The sequence below is a fragment of the Rhincodon typus genome, chromosome 33, assembly GCF_021869965.1.
Source record: "Rhincodon typus isolate 14 chromosome 33, sRhiTyp1.1, whole genome shotgun sequence".
NCBI lineage: Eukaryota > Metazoa > Chordata > Chondrichthyes > Orectolobiformes > Rhincodontidae > Rhincodon > Rhincodon typus.
Window position 1 is genome coordinate 9,197,171 of NC_063364.1, and position 19,490 is coordinate 9,216,660.

The window sequence follows — 19,490 nt, forward strand, 5'->3', positions numbered from 1 at the left end:
TCTCTCTCACACACACACTCTCTGACTCTCTCACACACACACTCTCTGTCTCTCTCACAAATACTCTCTCTGTCTCTCTCACACAAATTCTCTCTGTCTCTCTCACACACTCTCTCTGTCTCTCTCACACATATTCTCTCTGTCTCTCTTGGGCACTAAGTGGTACTTTAGAGAGCTTTTGCAATGTTTTAATTTCTGTAAAAGGTATTACATCTAGATTATACTGAGTTAACCTACATTTGTGGCTGAAGACAGAGTTGTACTTCTCATACATCAGGAACTTGGATTTGTGGAACTGAAATTGTGGTTTTGTGAGCATCATTTAATGTGATAAGTGGGGGGATGGCACATCATGTCGCAAGATTGACTTCTTAAATGAGCAATTCTGTTGTGATCCAGTGGTTTTGAGAAGAAAGTCCAGCTATCATCTTGTCACGCTAACTAGGGATAAGCGATAAGTGTACCTGTCATGAGTCATTCATGTCCTGAAAACAAATTAGAAGGGAGTCACTGCTGATGAGTTGCCTGTTAAATGTAGTTGTTTTAACACAGGCCAATAGCAGCGAGTCTAACACAGCGGTGAGGTGGAAGGTCACCTAGCCACTTTTTCATGGTGATGGTTAAAGGTTTTTCTCTTTTAAAAAGAAAGCTCCTCTTCTCATAGAATCCCTACAGTGTGGAAACAGGCCCTTCGGCTCAACAAGTGCACACCGATCCTCAGAGCATCCTACCCAGGCCCATCCCCCTATAACCCACCTAGTCTACACATCCCTGAACACTACGGGCAATTCAGCATGGCCAATCCTTGGACTGTGGGAGGAAACCGGAGTACCCGGAGGAAACCCACAAAGACACAGGGAGAACATGCAAACTCCACACAGACAGTCGCCCGAGGGTGGAATCGAACCCGGGTCCCTGGCGCTGTGAGGCTGCAGTGCCAACCACTGAGCCATCGTGCCACCCCTCTTCAAAATGTTTTGCGACTCAGCACCAGGGTTAAATGGGGATCACAGCCTCAAACCATGAAGGAGATGGTTACCTAGCAATGATCTTTTTTCCCAAATTGACTAATTTAATAACAAAAGCGCAAGCTGACTATTGAAGTAAACATGGCTACCAGCCAGTAGAGGGTGAGTAGGAGATCCTGCAGCTTGGGAAGAGCAGCAATCTGAATGTTAGGTAAATGAGAGAGAGAGAGAGAGAGAGAGGGAGAGGGAGAGGAGCTCAATGTGGACACACCCACTCGACAACGTTTAACATTTTCAAATTAAAAATTGGCCTCTGCAGTTGATCCATGATTGCTGTGAGTAGCAGGGGTCGGGCTGAAGCCCTGAGTTGATGAGAACCCTCCATGGCATAAAACTTTAATGGAGATATCCTACAAGGCTCTTGAAGACATGAGTTTAAGCAGCCTATGTTTGGGAGTAATAGTGAGCTGAGTTAGCAGCGTTTTTAAAGGTCTGGGAGAGAGATCAGTTGAGGAGTATAGCATTGAGTGAATGCCCAAAATCTTGACAAAAAGGAAGCAGGTTGCAGCAGTACCAGCTGAGCAAGGAGTTTTGGTTGGATACTGGGATAACCCTTCATTGAGCTTGAGTATCTGTCAGGTTATTGTGGGGGCAAAAAAGTTGACTCTTTTCTATCTTTCTTTTCTTCTTTCATAATGAGTACATTTAAACTATTTCTTCTCTAGTATAATATAGTTCACTTTACTTTTGTGTAAACTTACAATATCCTTCAATGACTGACAACAAACCGAGAAAACATTTGTCCTAACAGTACAAAGTCAGGTTTCACTCTGATGTTTAGTGTTGTCACCAGCATGGACCGTAAGGTGAGATCCTCAGCTCCAGCATGTAAATAGCAGGCTGTTCCTTGTCCCACCAAATCATTACAGGTAGTCCTTGATGATGTGGCTGTGATTAATGCATTTGCACCATAATATGGGTTTTAACTCCACCACCAATCGCTCTAATAGTGCATGTCTGATTTGGGAAACACAGTTCTTACTCAGCTCCCACCAGCGCGGAGTAATAAATGTGCACCAAAGCTCAGTGTTCCTGTGCAGATTTCTGTTCATTCAACTTGTTTTGGCCATTGCCTGCCTCACTTAAGGCTGGTTAAAGTTTTATCCACAGCCTTCTATGTCCAGCTAAGCAATAAGTTGGATGATCATTTTGAATAGTGGAGCTGGCTCAGAGGGCTGAATGGTCCACTGTTGTTCCTATTCACTATTTTTCTATGTTTCTAACTTGAGTATTTACGTGGATTTCCGTGGAAATGCGTGTTTTGCTTAACGCAGTTTTGCTTGACATGGTGATTGTGTTATTTGAGGATTACCTGCACCCAGCGTCTACCACTGCAAAGTATTGATCTGGAAATGGGACTTATTACTGTAAAATCTCTCCTTCCTGTTATGCTATATTTCAAAAAGTCATGTGTTATCTGTAAAACACTTTGAGAATCCCGAGGTCACTAATAGCATTGTTGAAATGCAAATCCCTTGTAAACGAGGCAAATGTTAAAAGGTATTTCTTGTACATATTTTCATGTCTGTTTTGGTATTTAATATTAACTTTGTGTTTGCATCCTGTACTTCTTTGAAGTTCTGGGAATGTAACCCGAAGGATACAGGCTTAATCCATTTAGGATTGAGATGAGGAGAAATTTCTTCATCCGGAGTCAGAATCATAGAGTCAGACAGCGTGGAAACAGACCCTTTGGTCAAACCAGTCAGTGTCATCCATCATCGCAAACCAGACAAGCTCTACTTGCCTGTGCTTGGCCCATATCCCTCCAAACATTTCATATTGATGTACTTATCCAAATATTTTCTAAATGTCGTAACTGTACCCACATCCACCACTTCCTCTGGCAGTTCATTCCACACACAAACCACTCTCTGTGTAAAAAACAAAATTGCCCCTTATGTCCTTTTTAAATCTTTCTCCTCTCACTTTAGAAATATGCCACCCAGTTTTGAAATTCCCCCACCCTAGGGAAAAGACACCTGCCATTCATCTTATCTATACCCCTCATGATTTTATAAATCTCCATAAGGTCACCCTTCAACCTCCTACGCTCCAGTGAAAAAAACTGCCTAAGCCTATCCAGCCTCTTCTTAGAACTCAAACCCTCCATTCCCGTCAACAACCTGGTAAATCCCATGTGAATCTTTTCCAGCTTGATAATATCCAGAGAGTGGTAAACCTGTGGAAGTCTCTGCCACAGAAAGCAGTTGAGGCCAAAACATTGAATGTTTTCAAGAAGGAGATAGATATAGTTCTTAGGGAATTAACAATCAAAGTGCATGGGGAGAAAGTGGGAACAGGGGACTGAGTTGGATGATCATTTTGAATAGTGGAGCTGGCTCAAAGGGCTGAATGGTGTACTATTGTTTCTATTTACTATTTTTCTATGTTTCTAACTTGAGCATTTACATGGATTTCTGTGGAAATGCGTGTTTTGCTTAACACAGTTTCCCTTGACATGGTGATTGTGTTAATTGAGGATTACCTGCACCCAGGGTCTACCACTGCAAAGTATTAATCTGGAAATGGGACTTATCACTGTAAACTCTCTCCTCCCTATTACACTATACTTCAAAAAGTGCTGTGTTGTCTGTGAAACACTTTGGGAATCCCGAGGTCACTAATAGCATTGTTGAAATGCAAGTGACTATTTTATGTCTTGAGTTGGCAGATGGTATTTTACATTTCCTTTCAACAGCATGCTTCAGATTCGTTGTACAATGCAAATGTCTGTTAGTGAATAGTTTATTTGACCTAGGGGGCCAATTGATACTGCCCATTAAGTTAAAGAGCTATTGAAGCTGTTGGATGTTGCCAGAACAGTCGGAAGTTCTTGGGATGTTGCACTAATAATGGTGATATGTTAATATGCTACTGCACTGACTGGTGCTCATGGGTGATCTGTTACTTGTGTACAAGTATTTGGATATCACACTGCAGGCCTTGAATACAATCTCCGATTTGCATTTCCGAAAGCTCATAAATGGCGATGCAGATTTGCTTTATATTTGCCATAAAGAAACTCCACGCTTCCCTGTTGGAATGGGCCGTTACCTCTTTCCTTCCTGACACCATGTCTCTGTTGTAATATGATGAAGAGGTAGGTGTTACAGGTCTTGAAAACTGGTAGAGTAATTGGTAAGAGTTATTGTTAGAGGGGAGGCAATAGCTTAGTGGTAATGTCCCTGGACTGTTAATCCAGAGACCCTGATAGTGTTCTGGAGACCTGGGTTCGAATCCCACCATGGCAGATGGTGGAATTGGAATTCAATAAATATCTGGAATTAAGAGTCTAATGATGCCTGTGAATCCGTTGCCAATTGTTGGAAAAACCTATCTGATTCACTAATGTCCTTTCGGGATGGAAACTGCTATCCTTACCTGGTCTGGCCTATATGTGACTCCAGACCCACAGCATGGGTGGGCAATAAATGCTGCTTAGCCAGCGATGCCCTCATCCCATGAATGAATAAAGGAGATGCCATCTTCTTAGACACACCTTTGGGACTGAGGAGACGTTCTCCCATTGCACTGTTGTGGGTCCTCATGTGACTGAACACTGTGACACTAAATCGGCAACCCTGTTTGGTGGTGTTTGGAGATGCCTTGGGGTTGGGGATGCTTTACATGTTCCTTTAATCTCTTATCCGCTCTTATGGTCTGATGTACACAGAGGCCGAGGGGACTGGCGATTTCTGTTAGAATTCCCAGGACTGTCTGACCTCCAACTGCAAGGGGAATGGTGCTGCAGCTTGTTCCCAGGCAGCTCTTTGTGAGACTAGAGTGTAACAAATATCAGCAAGAGGTGAGACAACAAGGTGCAGGGCTGGATGAACACAGCAGGCCAAGCAGCATCATAGGAGCAGAGAGGCTGACGTTTCGGGCCTAGACCCTTCATCAGAAAAGGGGGAGGGGAAGGGGGTTTTGAAATAAATAGGGAGAGAGTGGGAGGCGGATAGAAGAGGGATAGAGGAGAGGATAGGTGGAGAGGAAACAAACAGGTCGAAGAGGCGGGGATGGGGCCAGGAAAGGTGAGTGTAGGTAGGGAGTTAGGAAGGGGATAGGTCAGTCCAGGGAGGACGGATAGGAGCAGAGAGGCTGACGTTTCGGGCCTAGACCCTTCGGATTCTCCAGCATCTGCAGTTCCTACTATCTCTCAGCAAGAGGTGAGTCAGTCACTTCAGCCTGAGCTACCATTCAGTCAAACCCTGGAAAGTCTGATCATGGCTTCGAATCCACTTCCCTGCCACTTGTAAGCAAATAACACAAGATGCCACCCCCATGTCTCCCCACGTGTCCATCACATTGGGATTTGCGTCAACACTCTTGACTCCTATGTGACCCAGCATGGGAGCTTTACCCTCACTGAGTTGTTAGACACTTCCTGTGATGTAGTGCAAGGCACTGATATACTGTCACCTGGAGAGGGAGTGAGGCTCCAAAAGCTTGTTGGTCTATAACCTGGTGTCGTGTAATTTTTGACCTTGTCCACCCCCAGTCCAACACCGTATCTGTTGCATGCTTGGTTTAAAATTTAGATAGAAAACCCTTTGAAAAAAAGGGCAGCATGGTAGCTTAGTGGTTAACACCGCTGCCTCACAGCACCAGGGACCCTGGTTTGATGCCACCCTTGGGCGATTCTCTGTGTGCAGTTTGCACATTCTCCCCGTGTCTGCGTAGGTTTCTGTCGGGTACAGTCCAAAGATGTGCGGGTTAGGGTGGATTGGCCATGCCAAATTGCCCTGTAGTGTTCAGGGATATGTAGACTAGGTGGATTAGCCATGAGAAAAGCAGGGTTACAGGGATAGGATAGGGTGGATGGGTCTGGGTCGGGTGCCATTCAGAGGGTCGGTGTGGACCTGAAGGGCTGAATGGCCTGCTTCCACACTGCAGGGATTCAATGAAAAGTAAGGCTATTAAAGGACAAAATAAGTTGATATTTTTCCACAGGAAAGGGACAAGACCGGAATTTGCTGCGCTCCCCTCATTGCCCTGGAATGGATCGACCATTTCAGAGGGCAGTTCAGAGATCAGCACATTACATTTGGCCCAGAGTCACATGTAGGCCAGGCCTAGGTAAGGATCTGATGCATTCAAGAGACGTCAGTTGTTTATTTGGATAGAGATAGTGTGCAAGGTCATAGGGTAAAAGCAGGAGTTGGCACAAGGTAATGCTGATTTGACCAGCCACTGCTGGCACTGATGGGCTGAACAATCTCCTTCTGGGTCCTAACAATTCTACCTTTTTTTTGTTCTTTATTCGTTCACGGGATGAGGGTGTTGCTGGCTAGGCAGCATTTATTGCCCATCCCTAATTGCCCAAAGGGCCGTCAAGAGTCCACCACATTGCAGCGGGTCTGGGAGTCACACGTAGGCCAGACCAGGTAAGGATGGCAGTTTCCTTCCCAATGTGAACCAGATGGGTTTTTTCCCGACAATCGGTAATGGATTCCCGGTCATCGTTAGATTCTTAATTCCAGATATTTATTCTGTGAAAGAAAGTCACTCTCTTCCCCACAGCGTCTCGATGAACTAGATGGGTTTTAGGATAATCAGTTGTTTCATCATCACCACCACCATTAATTAAATTTCAAATCCCAGTGTGATTACTAGTTTAGGGACCTTACTGTACAAACACCACCTTGAGAGGGCCCCAGAAAATAAAAGTTTTAAAATTTAAATAGTTCTATTATGAGATCCCCTGGCAGAATGAAGCTCATGGGTGTGGGGGTTACAGTCAATTCCAAAGTTACCGACAAGTCATACATCATCCTGGCTTGGGTGTGCTTTGCTGTCCCTTCGTTGTTCCTGTGTCAAAATCCTGGAATTCCCTGCCTTAACAGGAAAGTGGGAGTATCTTTACACATCCTATGGTGCTTCAAGTAGGTGATTTGTCACTATCCTCTGAAGTGAAACTATGGAAGTGGGCGTTAAGTGCCAGCTGTACCATGTGGTACCCAAGCTCGATAATTAATATTTTAAAAGTTCCATGTTGTTTTCTTAGTGGTGGCGATTAAGGTTATTTACAAAAATATCTGTCTGTGAGGGAGCTGCAGTGATAGTTCTGGTGATGGGGGATTCTTACAGAGCCACTGTCAATTCTGAATATTCCCCGCTCGCTTTCAGTCCGTGTCTATGTTAAGACAAGAATGATCATCTATAATGTCTGTTCAAACCAAGGATTGAAAGGAGATAATAAATGTTATGTAAATTCAGTCATGCCTCATAAAAATTGTGGGTGTATTTGTGCAACTGTGCACATTTCAAGATTGCTCTTGAGAAGACTATTTAAATATAAAATTTTATCTGGTTCAGAATTCAGTGCAGAATAAAGTGGCACAGTTAACCTCCAGCAAATAAGCAAGTCATGTTATGTGTTCCGTGGTTTATACAAGCCCATCAGGAAACTGGCTGTACAAAAACAGAAGTTGCTGGAAAAGTGCAGCATCTGTGAAGAAAAAAATCAGAGTTAACGTTTCGGGTCCGGTGACCCTTCTTCAGAACTTTTCTCTCGTGGGGTGAGTCCGAGCTGGAGGCAGTCACTGAGGAATGTGATATGGCTGTGGAAATGAGTTTTAGCAAATACCTGGTCAAACACCAGCAGTGACGGTGAAATTAATGTCGGTCGGCAAGAAGAAAGATTGGAACGGAAATCCCGTGTGAGAGAGGAGTAGAACTTCTTCAAGGTGGGCAAGTCTGGAAGAGATGTGGCAGTGAGTTAAATACTAAATAAAAACCGAAAGAACTGGTCGTGATGGACTTGTATTAAGTGAGCTCTGTCCACCTGTTTGTTTCCTAATGTACAATGTGTTTAGTGAGGAGTGCTGTTTTCATCAAGAATTGAGCAAGACTCTGTTTGGTAATCCTGAGCAGTAAGTGCAGTGCTCTTTCTCTTTTCATTTGGAAATCCTCTTGTCGTAAGAGCTAAGGGTGTCTCCCATGGGCAAAAAACACTCTGTTCTCCTCACCAACAAAATCTGATCAAGTCCTAAGGCCCTACTCTCCCATCTCGTCAAGCAAAAATCTGTCCACTGTAATTGTAATGTTCTGTGAGGAGACTGTGCTCAGCCTCCACCAAAGTTTGTGTGAAGACATGTTTCCGAGACCGTCCCTGCACAGTTTAGCCAATGCAAGCCAGCTTCTGCCAGGGTCCCGTTCAGGAACCCACGATAAATAGCAGCTGATAGGAACATGAGAGAAAGATCTTGTGGGTAGTGTCGCTACCTCTGGGATAGAAGCTTTGAGTTCAACTCCCACCTCAGGACTTGATGGTCATGGACAGTGTGTTGGAATGTAGCCAATTAGGCATGTCTATCCATCTCCCAATATACTGGTGGCTGGGTGGTGAGAAGGAGAGTCTATTCATCAACCAGACCATCTGATAGATGCAGCATGACTCCACTTCCACTTTAGTGTGTGTCCTCCTCTTCCTGAGGGATTGTGGCACATGAAGAACCATGAAGGATGCAGTGGGGATGCTGAGATTGTCACCATTACAGTTCAGTCCCGATATCAACAGAAGCTGTCCTTGCTGAGAGTCTGACACTGGGGAATTCAGTGATGGTAATACCGGTGAATGTCAAGAGATGATGGTGTGGCATGATTATTACTTGTCATTTATCAGACCAAGGCTGGACATTTTCCAGGTCTTGCTACAAATGGACACCAACTGCTTCAGAGTCTGAGGAGTTGCGAATGGTAGAAGGTCATTGATGAAGCAGCTGAAGATGTTTAGACCTAGGACAGGACCCTGACAAACTGCTGCAGAGATGTCCTGGAGCTGAGATAATTGAGGTCCAATAATCACAACCAACTTCCTCTGTGCTAGATGTGGCTCCAACCAATGGAGAGATTTCCTCCGATTCCAGTTGACTGTAATTTTGGCGAGATGTCTTGATACCATAGTCAGTCAAATGGCTGCCTTGAACCAGGACAGTCACTGTCTCATGACATTTCTTAAAAATAGGTTCCTCAGGACAAGGTCAAGTAGTTTTTTTTACTCCCCTCTTATTGGTTCCCTCACCACCTGCTGCAGACCCGAGTGTAGCAGCTATGCCCTTTAGGACTCAGCCTTCCAGGTCATTAATGGTAATACTGACCTTGACCCCTGACTCCGGCCCACAGTCCCCAGGCCTCAGACTTTGACCCTGTCCCCAGTGTCCAATACTGGAACTACAGGTTGGCTTGAGAATGAGGAGGTGGAGGCTGGACTTCAGCCCTGATTCTTGATGGAGGGGTGTGGGCAAGGTGGGTTTGAAAGACTGGATGGTGCGGTGTTGGGGGGTGGGGGGGGTGTGGTGGACTGTCAAAAGAGGCCCCCTCCCTCACTTACCCCATTCCCAACAACTGCTCTTGCAATAAAAGGTGCTGGGCTCTGAGCTTGGCATAGGCCTGCCTTCTGCTGTTGATAAAATGGCGACTGAGACAATTAGTTGACCACATGAGGGATTCAGTCGGTTGAAGTGGGAGGGGGTGGGGAGGGGGTGGGGAGGAAGTTGGACTAGGAAAGATGCCACTTGCTGCATTTTATGACAGCTCCCCCCCCCCCCCCCCCCTCCCCCCACTCCCTGGGAGTAGGATGGCCCAGGCCATTACCTCTGTTTCTCTCTGTATGTTACAGTCAGACCTGCTTTTCTGCTTTCATCTCTGTTTGTGGCCTCTTAGTGGAATGTAATCATCTGTCATTTCCAGTAACTGACATTTTTGCCAAAATTTAACTGAATGAAAACTGTGCCAAATTTGCAGGAGCCAAACACAAGTTGCCGTATAGCCTTAGGATGTTATCCTGCTGGTTTTCTGTTGTCACGGCATCTGATTGCATTTCGGACAATCCTTGATGTTGTTTTCCTTCCAGATTATTTCCAAAGATTTTTCACTTCCAAGAAAAGCAGTTTTATTTTCTGACATCTGTTCTAAATTTGCTTCCTGGCGCTGACTTCCTTTACGTGGTATGAAGCAATTAGCTTTGCTTTATCTGCAAAGTTCAGCTTTTTTATTTACTTACGGTTTGCCATCACAGCCCCCTTTCTTGACTGTAATGTAAAATGTATGTAATCTTCACAATTCTCTGCTTACAGTCGGTCTCACTGCTACTTCTGTGTACTCTTTCTAACATTGAACTTGTGAGTTTAACTTGTGTAGATTTTCAACAGGAGGTATAGACATACGCAATGTAATGTACAGAAAGGCCCAGTGCAAGCATTAGGCCTGCTGCAACCTTATGGTGTATACAACTTCACCTTCTTTATTGGGGTGTAGGTGTCCCACACCTCATCGCCCTTAGTAATGACCCGCCTTCTTGAATAGCTGCAGTCCTTCTGGGATAGGAGGGTTGTTGTAGGGTTCCAGGGTTCCAACCCAGAAACACTGTAAGAAACGCTAATGTTGTCGCAAGTCAGGATGGTGTGTAGCTTGCAGGGAAATTTTCAGGTGATGGCGGCCCCACCTATTGTAGGTGGCATGATGGCTCAGTGGTTAGCACTTGCTGTCTCACAGTGCCAGGGGACCTGGGTTCAATTCCACCCTCGGGCGACTGTGAAAACTCCACAGAGACATTCTCCCCGTACCTGCATGGGTTTCTTCCGGGTGCTCCGGTTTTCTCCCACAGTCCAAAGATGTGCAGGCTAAGTGGATTGGCCATGGGAAATGCAGGGTTACAGGGATAGGGTAGGGGTTTGGGTCTGGTTGGGGGTGCCTTTGGATAGTTGGTGTGCTCTCAATGGGCCGAATGACTTCCTTCCACACTGTAGGGATTCCACGATACACCCAGTGACACGCTTTATTGTCACTCCTATATCACTCCTATATCACTGATCCCTGCTTCCCAACATCTTGTGCATCTGGTGGCAGCTACTCTGAGTAATTTTGTGAGACTCTTTTGAATGAGTCACCGTGAAGTCCAAACAGGAATCGAAATAAACCTTTGTATAAGCAGCCGAAATGATTCTGAGCAAATGTTGTTCTATTGTATTGGTTGGTTCAACATTTGCAGTTAACAGTGTTATGTTTAATTAGTGCTGCATCTGCAAAACAGGTCTGATGTCTTCTGCTAATTTATTGATGTATCCTCTGTTTCCACAGCCCCCTGTTTTTATGTCATTAGCTAATTTGGCCAGGCTGTACATATCTGGGCAGTTCTCTGGATCAGGGACAATATGTGCTCAAGCACTGAACACCTAGAGATTCCACTCAATATCTTCCGGAATTACACTTCTCACAACTGAAAATGGTCCTTCTTGCAATTACCCCGAAATGCATCAGGAAACGTAGGGAGCAGGCGAGCTGTGAGGGGACATGATTGAAAACGTAAGTGGACAATGAGTGAGAGATGTTTTGAAGAGGTTTTAGAAGGTGCTGAGAGAAGTAGTGACAGTGAACGTAGTTCCTAATCAGGTCAGTGCTTGACTTGGCAGGGAACAGATGGACCAAATCAGGCCACTCGGCCCTTTGAGCCTGCCCCAACATTCAATAAGATAATGACTGATCTGATTTTAACCTCAATTCCAGCAAATTGCCAGTTGCTTGCATGTGGTCGTGTTTCCATGCGCTTGCTGTCTTTGTCCTTCTTGGTGGTAAAATGTCATGGGTTTAGAAGATGCTGTCAAAGGAGCTTTGGGGAGTGCTTCAATGCATCTTGTAGATGGCACACACTCCTACTGCTGTGCGCTAGTGGTGGATGGGATGCCTATCAAACTGGCTACTTTTTCCTGGATGCTGTTGAACTTTTTGAGTGTTCTTGAAGCTGCATCTATCCAGACAAGAGGAGAGCATTCCATCACAGTCTGGATCTGGACCACGAGTTGAGAGTTTGCAAAGTCAGGAGATGTTGTTGAGTTAACACAGTGTGGAGCTGGAGAAACACAGCAGGCTAGGCAGCGTCAGATGAGCAGGAAAGCTGACGTTTCAGGTCAGGACCCTTCTTCAGAAATGGGCAGACTTCACAGTGGGGTTACAAATCACTCAGATAGCAAAAGCTGCAGTTGCTGGAGTCAGAGATAACACAGAGTGGAGCTGGAGGAGCACAGCAGGCCAGGCAGCATCAGAGGAGCAGGAACAGAAACAGGAATTTCTGAAGAAGGGTCCCAACCTGAAACGTCAGCTTTCCTGTTCCTCTCCCTTCGCCTGAGGCATGGTGAACCCTCAGGTTAAACCAACACTAGTCATCTCTGTCCAATGAGAGAGTGGCCCTACAATCTGGTTAAAGTATGGCAACTTTACCTTTACTCACTACAGAGTTCCCAACAGCTGGTCTGCTCATCCCACAGTGTTGGTATGATGATGAGGTTAATGAGAAATTACCAAAGTGTGAGAGGATGTTGGCTAAGGCCCAAGTACCAATGTTGGGTAACTCTATGCAAGTAGACAGGATCTGGCAAAGGGGGGTGTGGGCCCTAGGAGATTCTGGAGGTGGAGGGGTGCGAGGCATCCAGAGGAGATGAGGCGAGGGGATGGATGGATATCGGTGATGCGAGGCACTTGAGAATCTTTGTGCTGTTTTGGCTATTGGGTGCAAACCTGTGAAGGAGTTGGAATTTGTGTGGAGACAGTTAGAAAACTCTCACCCTGGAGATGACCGAGACATACCTGGGTGTGACCGTGACAGCAGGAAGGGATGGTGATGTGACCAGCAGCCTCTTGGCAGTGGAACAGTCGTCTTGTTAAAGGATTGGACGCGTCTTTTTGAAGGTCAGCTCAGGGACAGAGCCAGGAAGTCATGTTGTACGCCATCAGGAAATCCCCATTTCCGATTTTTTAATTCCGTGCCTGTTGAGGTCCAGGTTAGATCCTGAATACACACGTTCTGTATTTTTAGTGGAAGGCTTTCCTGTGGCGAGAACCTTGTGCTAATGTCAGGCCAGTGCGTAGTTTGCGGTGGAGAATAGACCAACAAGTAAGTCTGAACAAGAGAAGCTGTTATTGTAGGACAACAGGATGCAGTTTATTACATCGTTGTGACTACAATGGGCAGTCCCCAGGTTACAAATGGATTCCGCACATTTGCAAGTTAATTTGTACGCAGTCAGAACACAATGCAGGATGATTATAAAATAGCTGTTTGTAAACATGAGGAAACGTTCGCATGTCGGACTTTTAAAATGAATATTAACACAACCCGTTTGTAAGACCAAGCATTCATAAGTTGGACCTTCTTAAATTGGGGACTGCCTGTACATAAAAGTTACGTTAACTCTTTGGCATATTTAACTGTTAACGACAAGAAGTAGAGACCAGGGTATCTCCAAGCACCCGTCTCATAGATTAACCCTTTCATGTCTGTTGCCTTCTTTAAGGGATAAAGTCTCATCTGCTCATTTGATACCCTCTGTTGTGTTGTGTGATGCTACCACCATGCTCGATTTTGATCAGATCTAGCAGCTCAAAACCTGGCACCTGTGAGTCCCTGTGGGTCATTGGCAGCAGCAAAACTACATACAACTACAGTCTGTAACATTGTGGTCCAGCCAATCCCCCCACTCTGTCAACTCCATCAGGCTGGGAGATCAAACCTGGCTTAATGAAAAGTGCCATCAGGGTCATAGAATCACAGACTTATACAGCATGGAAACAGACCTTTCGGTCCAATTTGTCAATGCCAACCAGGTTTTTCAAACGAAACTAGTCCCACTTGCCTGTGTTTGGCCCATATTGCTCTAAACCTTTCCTATTCATGTATCTGTCCAAATGCCTTTTAAGTGTTGTAATTGTACCAGCCTCCACCACGTCCTCTGGCAGCTCATTCCACTACACACCACTCTAAACAGTGGAAGCTGCAAGAGACAGACAGGTTTAAGTGATCTCACAGCCAATGGCTCAGATCTAAGCTTCCAGCACATACAGTTGTGAATGGCGATGGACAATTAATCAACAACAGGAGGAGGAAAGTCCATAAATATCCCCATTGTCAACAATGGGGGTGTCCTTCAGATCAGTGCAAAGGACAAGGCTGAAACATTTGTATCCATTTTCAGTCAGAAATGCTGAGTGATGACTCATCTCTGCTTCCTGAGGACTCCAGCATCACAAGTGCCAGTCTTTAGCCAGTTCGATTCGCACCACATGATGTCAAGAAATGGTTGCAGGCACTGGATACTGTCAAGGCTATGGTCCCTGACAACATTCTGGCAATAATACTGAAGACGTGTGCTCCAGAACTTGCTGCTCCCCTAGTCTTGCTGTTCCAGGGCCGTTACAACATTGGCGTCCACCCGACAATGTGGAAACGTGCCCAAGTAAGTCCTGTAATCAAAAAGCAGGACAAATTCAACACTAACTCTTAAACCTCATCAGTCTACCCTCAATCCTCTGCAAATTGATCGAAAGTCATCAATGGTGCTATCAAGCAACAGTTGCTCAGCAATAACCTGCTCAGTGACACCCAGTTTGGGTTCCATCCGGGCCACTCAGCTCCTGATCTCATTACAGCCTTGGTTCAAATGTGGACAAAAGAGCTGAATTCCAGAGGTGAGGGGAGAGTGACAGCCCTTGACATCAGGCCTGCATTCGACTGAGTGTGGCATCAAGGAGCTGTAGCAAAACTGGAATCATTGGGAATCCGGGGACAAACTCTCTGTTGTCTGGAGTTATACCAAGCTCAAAGGAGGATGTTGAAAGTTGTCATCTCAGACACATCTCAATCTCAGGACAGAACTGCAGCAGTTCCTCAGGGTAGAATCCTAGGGCCAAGTATCTGCTGCTGCTTCAGCAGCGACAATCCCTCCATCAAGTCCAGATTTGGGGATCTTTGCCAATGCTTGCGCAATATTCAGCACAATTTGCAATTCCTCATATGTAGGGCAGCATCCAGGCTTGGGCTGAGAAGTGTTTTGCATTACACAAGTGCCAGGCAATGACCGTATCAAGCCAGAGAGAATCCAACTATCTTCCTTCGATATTCAATGACACCATCACTTAAGCTCGACAGTATCCCATACTCCATTTCCTACCTTCAACGTTCCCAGCTTTCACCCTCAATGCACAATGGCAGAAGTATGTACCTTTAACAAATTACACTGCAGCAACTCACCAAGATACCACTACAGCATCCTTCAAGCCCGCGATATCCACCATGGGTAAAGCATGGAAACACCACTTCCTCCATCCTGCGTTGAAGTTATATTGCTATTCCTTCAGTGTCACTGGGTCATAAACCTGGAACTCCCTCCTTCACAGCACTGTGGGTGCCCTTATACCACATGGACAGCAGTGGTTCAAGAAAACAGTGTTCCTCCACCTTTTTAAGGACTGTTGGAGATGATAAGACATGCTGCCCTCGCTAGTGATACCCAGATCCGATGGCTGAGTAGAAAATAATTCAAAAGGATGTAAACAAAGGACTAAAACACCTCGAAATCCAAGTCAGGTCAGTAAGCCTTTGTTGAGAGGAAGAAAGTTCATGTTTCAGGTCGATGACTTTTCTTCAGGACTGAAGACAAATGGAAATGCTTTGCTCTTCTTCACAGATGCTGCCTGACCTGTTGACCTTTTTGCAGCTTTTTTTATTCTTATTTCCGTTCTCCAGTATCTGCAGTATGTTGGTTTTGTGCAAAAAGGAGTTTTTGGGATACTCGCGGGATTAATCAGGAGCCAGAGATTTATAAGGCCTGCATCCTTTGAATAAATATGCTGTCACGGAGAGACTGTGTGTCTTGTTTCTTGCTTCCCCATCGGAATTGGATGCAATACTGGCGGAGAAAATGGGATGCAGGTAAACTTACAACATTTAAAAGACATTTGGATAAGTTCATGTACAGGGAAAGTTTGGATGGATATGGGCCAAGTGCAGGCAGCTGGGACTAGTTTAGTTTGGGAAGATGGTCGGTTGGACTGAAGGGTCTGTTTCCGTGCTATATGACTCTATAATTAACACTGTGTTCAAACCTTGCTAAAAATCCAAGCAAGATATCTAGTCAGTGACTGAGAGCACCATTGTCTAGTTTATTTACCTTCCTCCAACTCGTGAAAGGATTCATTTTTTACAAATTTGTTTCTATTTTCCGTTCTTGGGTTTGCTGGCAACTTATTATCCAAATCTACCTGTCCACTGCTTATACCATTCCCACACACACAGTATGTACACCCACCCATGGTGCTTTTGTCTATATCAATTTGACCCAACGGAGTGGCTTGCTCAGCCATTCTAGAGGGTGGGTGAGAGTGAACCACATTGCTATGGTCAGGAGTCATGTGTAGACCAGATAATAATGGCAAATTTCTTTTCTGAAAAGGCATTTGTGAACCGGATGGGTTTTATTTTCATGATCATTATTCATTGGGCTTGCAATTCACTGCAACTTTATTAATTCAGCAAGTTTAATTTTTTGAGCTGCCATGGCAGGAATTGAACTCATGTGTTTAGACCTTTTTTAATCCTGGTCCTGAATAGTACTTCAGAAACATTATTACAATGCCAGTACTCTGTCTTTGCACAGGCTTTTCCTCCTGTAAGACCATTTTGATTGTGCTACATTACGGACTCTCCCCTAACCCAACTTCAAATAGATGCCCTTTTTAAAACCTTTATAAATACAAAGTTAATTGGCATCTACTCTTCTTTTCCTTTTTTTCCCTGAATGTTGTATGTTAGTTCCTGTTATCTCAGTGCTCTTCAACCCGTGTTTAGCAATGCCTTGTGATGATCTCCCCTCACAATGTTCACGTTTTCCCAATCTCACTCTGCAAACTGTGACATGCAACTTACACTTTTTGGGGAATGTGTCTAATTCTAATTCCACTTTCAATTAACCCAAAAGGATGGCCTTAAAATTTTCAAGTGGACAATCTGCATTACAGGCATTAGGTTATACGTTAATCCCATCTTTTCTAGTTACTGTCCTGACAAATCTACATTCATATAGACGTTTTAACTAGAGCTTTGTAGCACTTTTTTTTTCCCCATAGAATCCCTATAGTGTGGAAACAGGCCACTCAGCCCAACAAGTCCACACTACCGCCCTGAAGAGCATCCCACCCAGACCCATTCCCCTACATTTTCCCATGTCTAACCCACCTAACCTAAACATCCCCAGGCACTATGGGCAATTTAGCATGGCCAATCCACCTAACCTGCACAACTGTGGACTGTGGGAGGAAAATGGAGCACCCAGTGGATACCCACACAGACACAGGGAGAACATGCATACTGCACACAGACAGTCACCTGTGGGTGGAATTGAGCCCAGGACCCTGGTGCTATGAGGCAGCAGTGCTAACCACTGAGCCATTGTGTTTTAATGATCCATTGTGTGCTCAAGCTGCTGGTTTCCTGCTGAAACATTAGGGGAATGTTTTAGCTTTGTGCTTATTGTGCGAAGTTTCCAACCGAATCAAGTTGATTCTCGTCTATCACGTAGAGTAACATTTTAGATTAAATTGTCGAATGCGGATGATACAAAATTTGAGCTTACCAATTATTCTTGCTGGTGGAATAGCAAATCCTATAACATGCCCACTTGCATGTTATATAGTTATGTTATATATTACTTGACGAAGCTTATTATGTGGTCGCACAGATCAGTCAGTATGGTGCTGGACCACACACACTGAGTGGTCACTGAGCAATGGACAAACCAGCCTTCGACATCGAGACACCCTGTGAATGGAGGCTCAAAGCAGGAAAAACCTCTGGGAAGTGTTGCCCCTTAGAGACGTGGAAAACCACAAGTCGGCCATTGCAAAGTTTCCGCCTTTGAAGTTGGTCCACCAAATACAACCCAGAGCAGATAATTTGGAACAGGTTGACCAGCAGGCACTCCGTCCCTGGAAATGAGGAAGACGTGTTCGGCCGTGTTAAGGTGCCCATTGTTGATAACATAGTGTAAAGCAACACTGCAGCAACTTATCAGACAGTATCTCCCACTGTCGGATTGATGCACATAAGCTGCTTGCTCAGTGGTGTCCTTCAGGCAAAGACAGCGCCATCCTTACCCAGGCTGCTCTGTGTAAGTGACTCCTGACCTCCAGCCGCATGCTGAACTTTTTATGGTTCTCCCATGTGACCCAGTGAGCAAAAATCCCTGTCGTTTTTCTTTGGAGTAGTGTGCACATGCGAGGCCCCTTGGAGTTTGTTTTAGGCTGGATATGTGCCCGTGGTAATGCCAAGGGTCAACTGACAACTCTGGGCTGCTGCATGGTTGCCCCCCGCCGGTCAGCCACCATTTCATAATGCCAAACACCTTTGCCTTCCAGACTACAGTTCCACTGTCCCCACCATCTCGGGGCAACTGGGGATGAATAATATGTACAGACAGTGACCTCCCTGAATGTATGAATTCTCAATAACCAGGCCAGGCTATGGGGTGTCAGATGGAGATGAAAAATATAACTCGGCAGAGCACTAAGTAGAGCATTTAGTCAATTTTTATCCCTCAACAGTGTTGCTGGAACAGATAAGATGGTCCTTCATGTCATAGCTATTTATGGGATCTTGCTGTGCACATATTGGGTTGATGTGTTTGCTACATTATGATGAGGTGGGGTCAGTTAGTTCAGCTGGCTGGTTTGTGATGAAGAGTGATGCCAACAGCATGGGTTCAGTTCCCACACGGACTGAGGTTAACGTGAAGGACTCTCTATCTCAGTCTCTCCCCTCGCCCAAGGTGTGGTGACCCTCAGGTTAAACCACCACACGTTATCCCTCTCTAATGAGGGTCTCTGGTCTGCTAAGACACTGGCAACTTTACCCTTTTGCATTGTAATGGTGGCTACAGTTTGAAAGTGCTGGATTATGAAGCACTTTGGAAATACTTGAAGTTGTGAAGGATGGTGTGCAAGTGATTTTTTTTTCCTTTCTTGACAGTGTTGTTGATTGTAAGGAATAATCAAGAGACTGACAGTTTATCTGTGCTGACATTTACAGGTAGCCTGAATTTTCTATGTTTAAGTTAGAGTGGCACAGTGGTTAGCACTGCTGCCTCATGGAGCCAGGGACCCAGGTTTGATTCCACCCTCGGGCGACTGTCTGTGTGGAGTTTGCACGTTCTCCCTGTGTCTGCGTGGGTTTCCTCCGGGTGCTCTAGTTTCCTCCCACAGTCTAAAGATGTGCAGGTTAGGTGGCTTGGCCATAGGAAATTCAGAGTTACAGGGGTAGGGGGAGGTGGGGTGCCCTTCACAGGGTTCTTATTGGCTAAATGACCTGCTTCCACACTGTAGGGATTTTATGAATGTGTGTTTTGGTGTTGTGTTGTGTTTTCGCATTTATTATAAACATACACATATATAAACACTCTATCCTTCTGCCTTTTCCACCATTCAGTAAGATCATAGCTGATCTGATCACTCGACGTTCTCACCTACCCCCACCCTGCCAAATAACGTAAACCCCCTTGTCAAGAGCTGTCTAACCCTGCCTTGAAAATATTCAGAGATAGTAGGAACTGCAGATGCTGGAGAATCCGAGACAACAAGGTGCAGGGCTGGATGAACACAGCAGGCCAAGCAGCATCATAGGAGCAGAGAGGCTGA

The 19,490-nt window shown here is 45.2% G+C and overlaps 1 protein-coding gene across 1 annotated transcript in view; it reads left to right on the forward strand.

The window, feature by feature from the left end:
* LOC109923496 (multiple C2 and transmembrane domain-containing protein 2) overlaps positions 1-19,490 on the forward strand; it is a 432,499-nt gene that overhangs the window by 144,639 nt on the left and 268,370 nt on the right. The window contains 2 exon segments of the mRNA XM_048616107.1: positions 13,589-13,607; positions 16,929-16,938. Coding sequence (XP_048472064.1) covers positions 13,589-13,607; positions 16,929-16,938 — 29 coding nt within the window.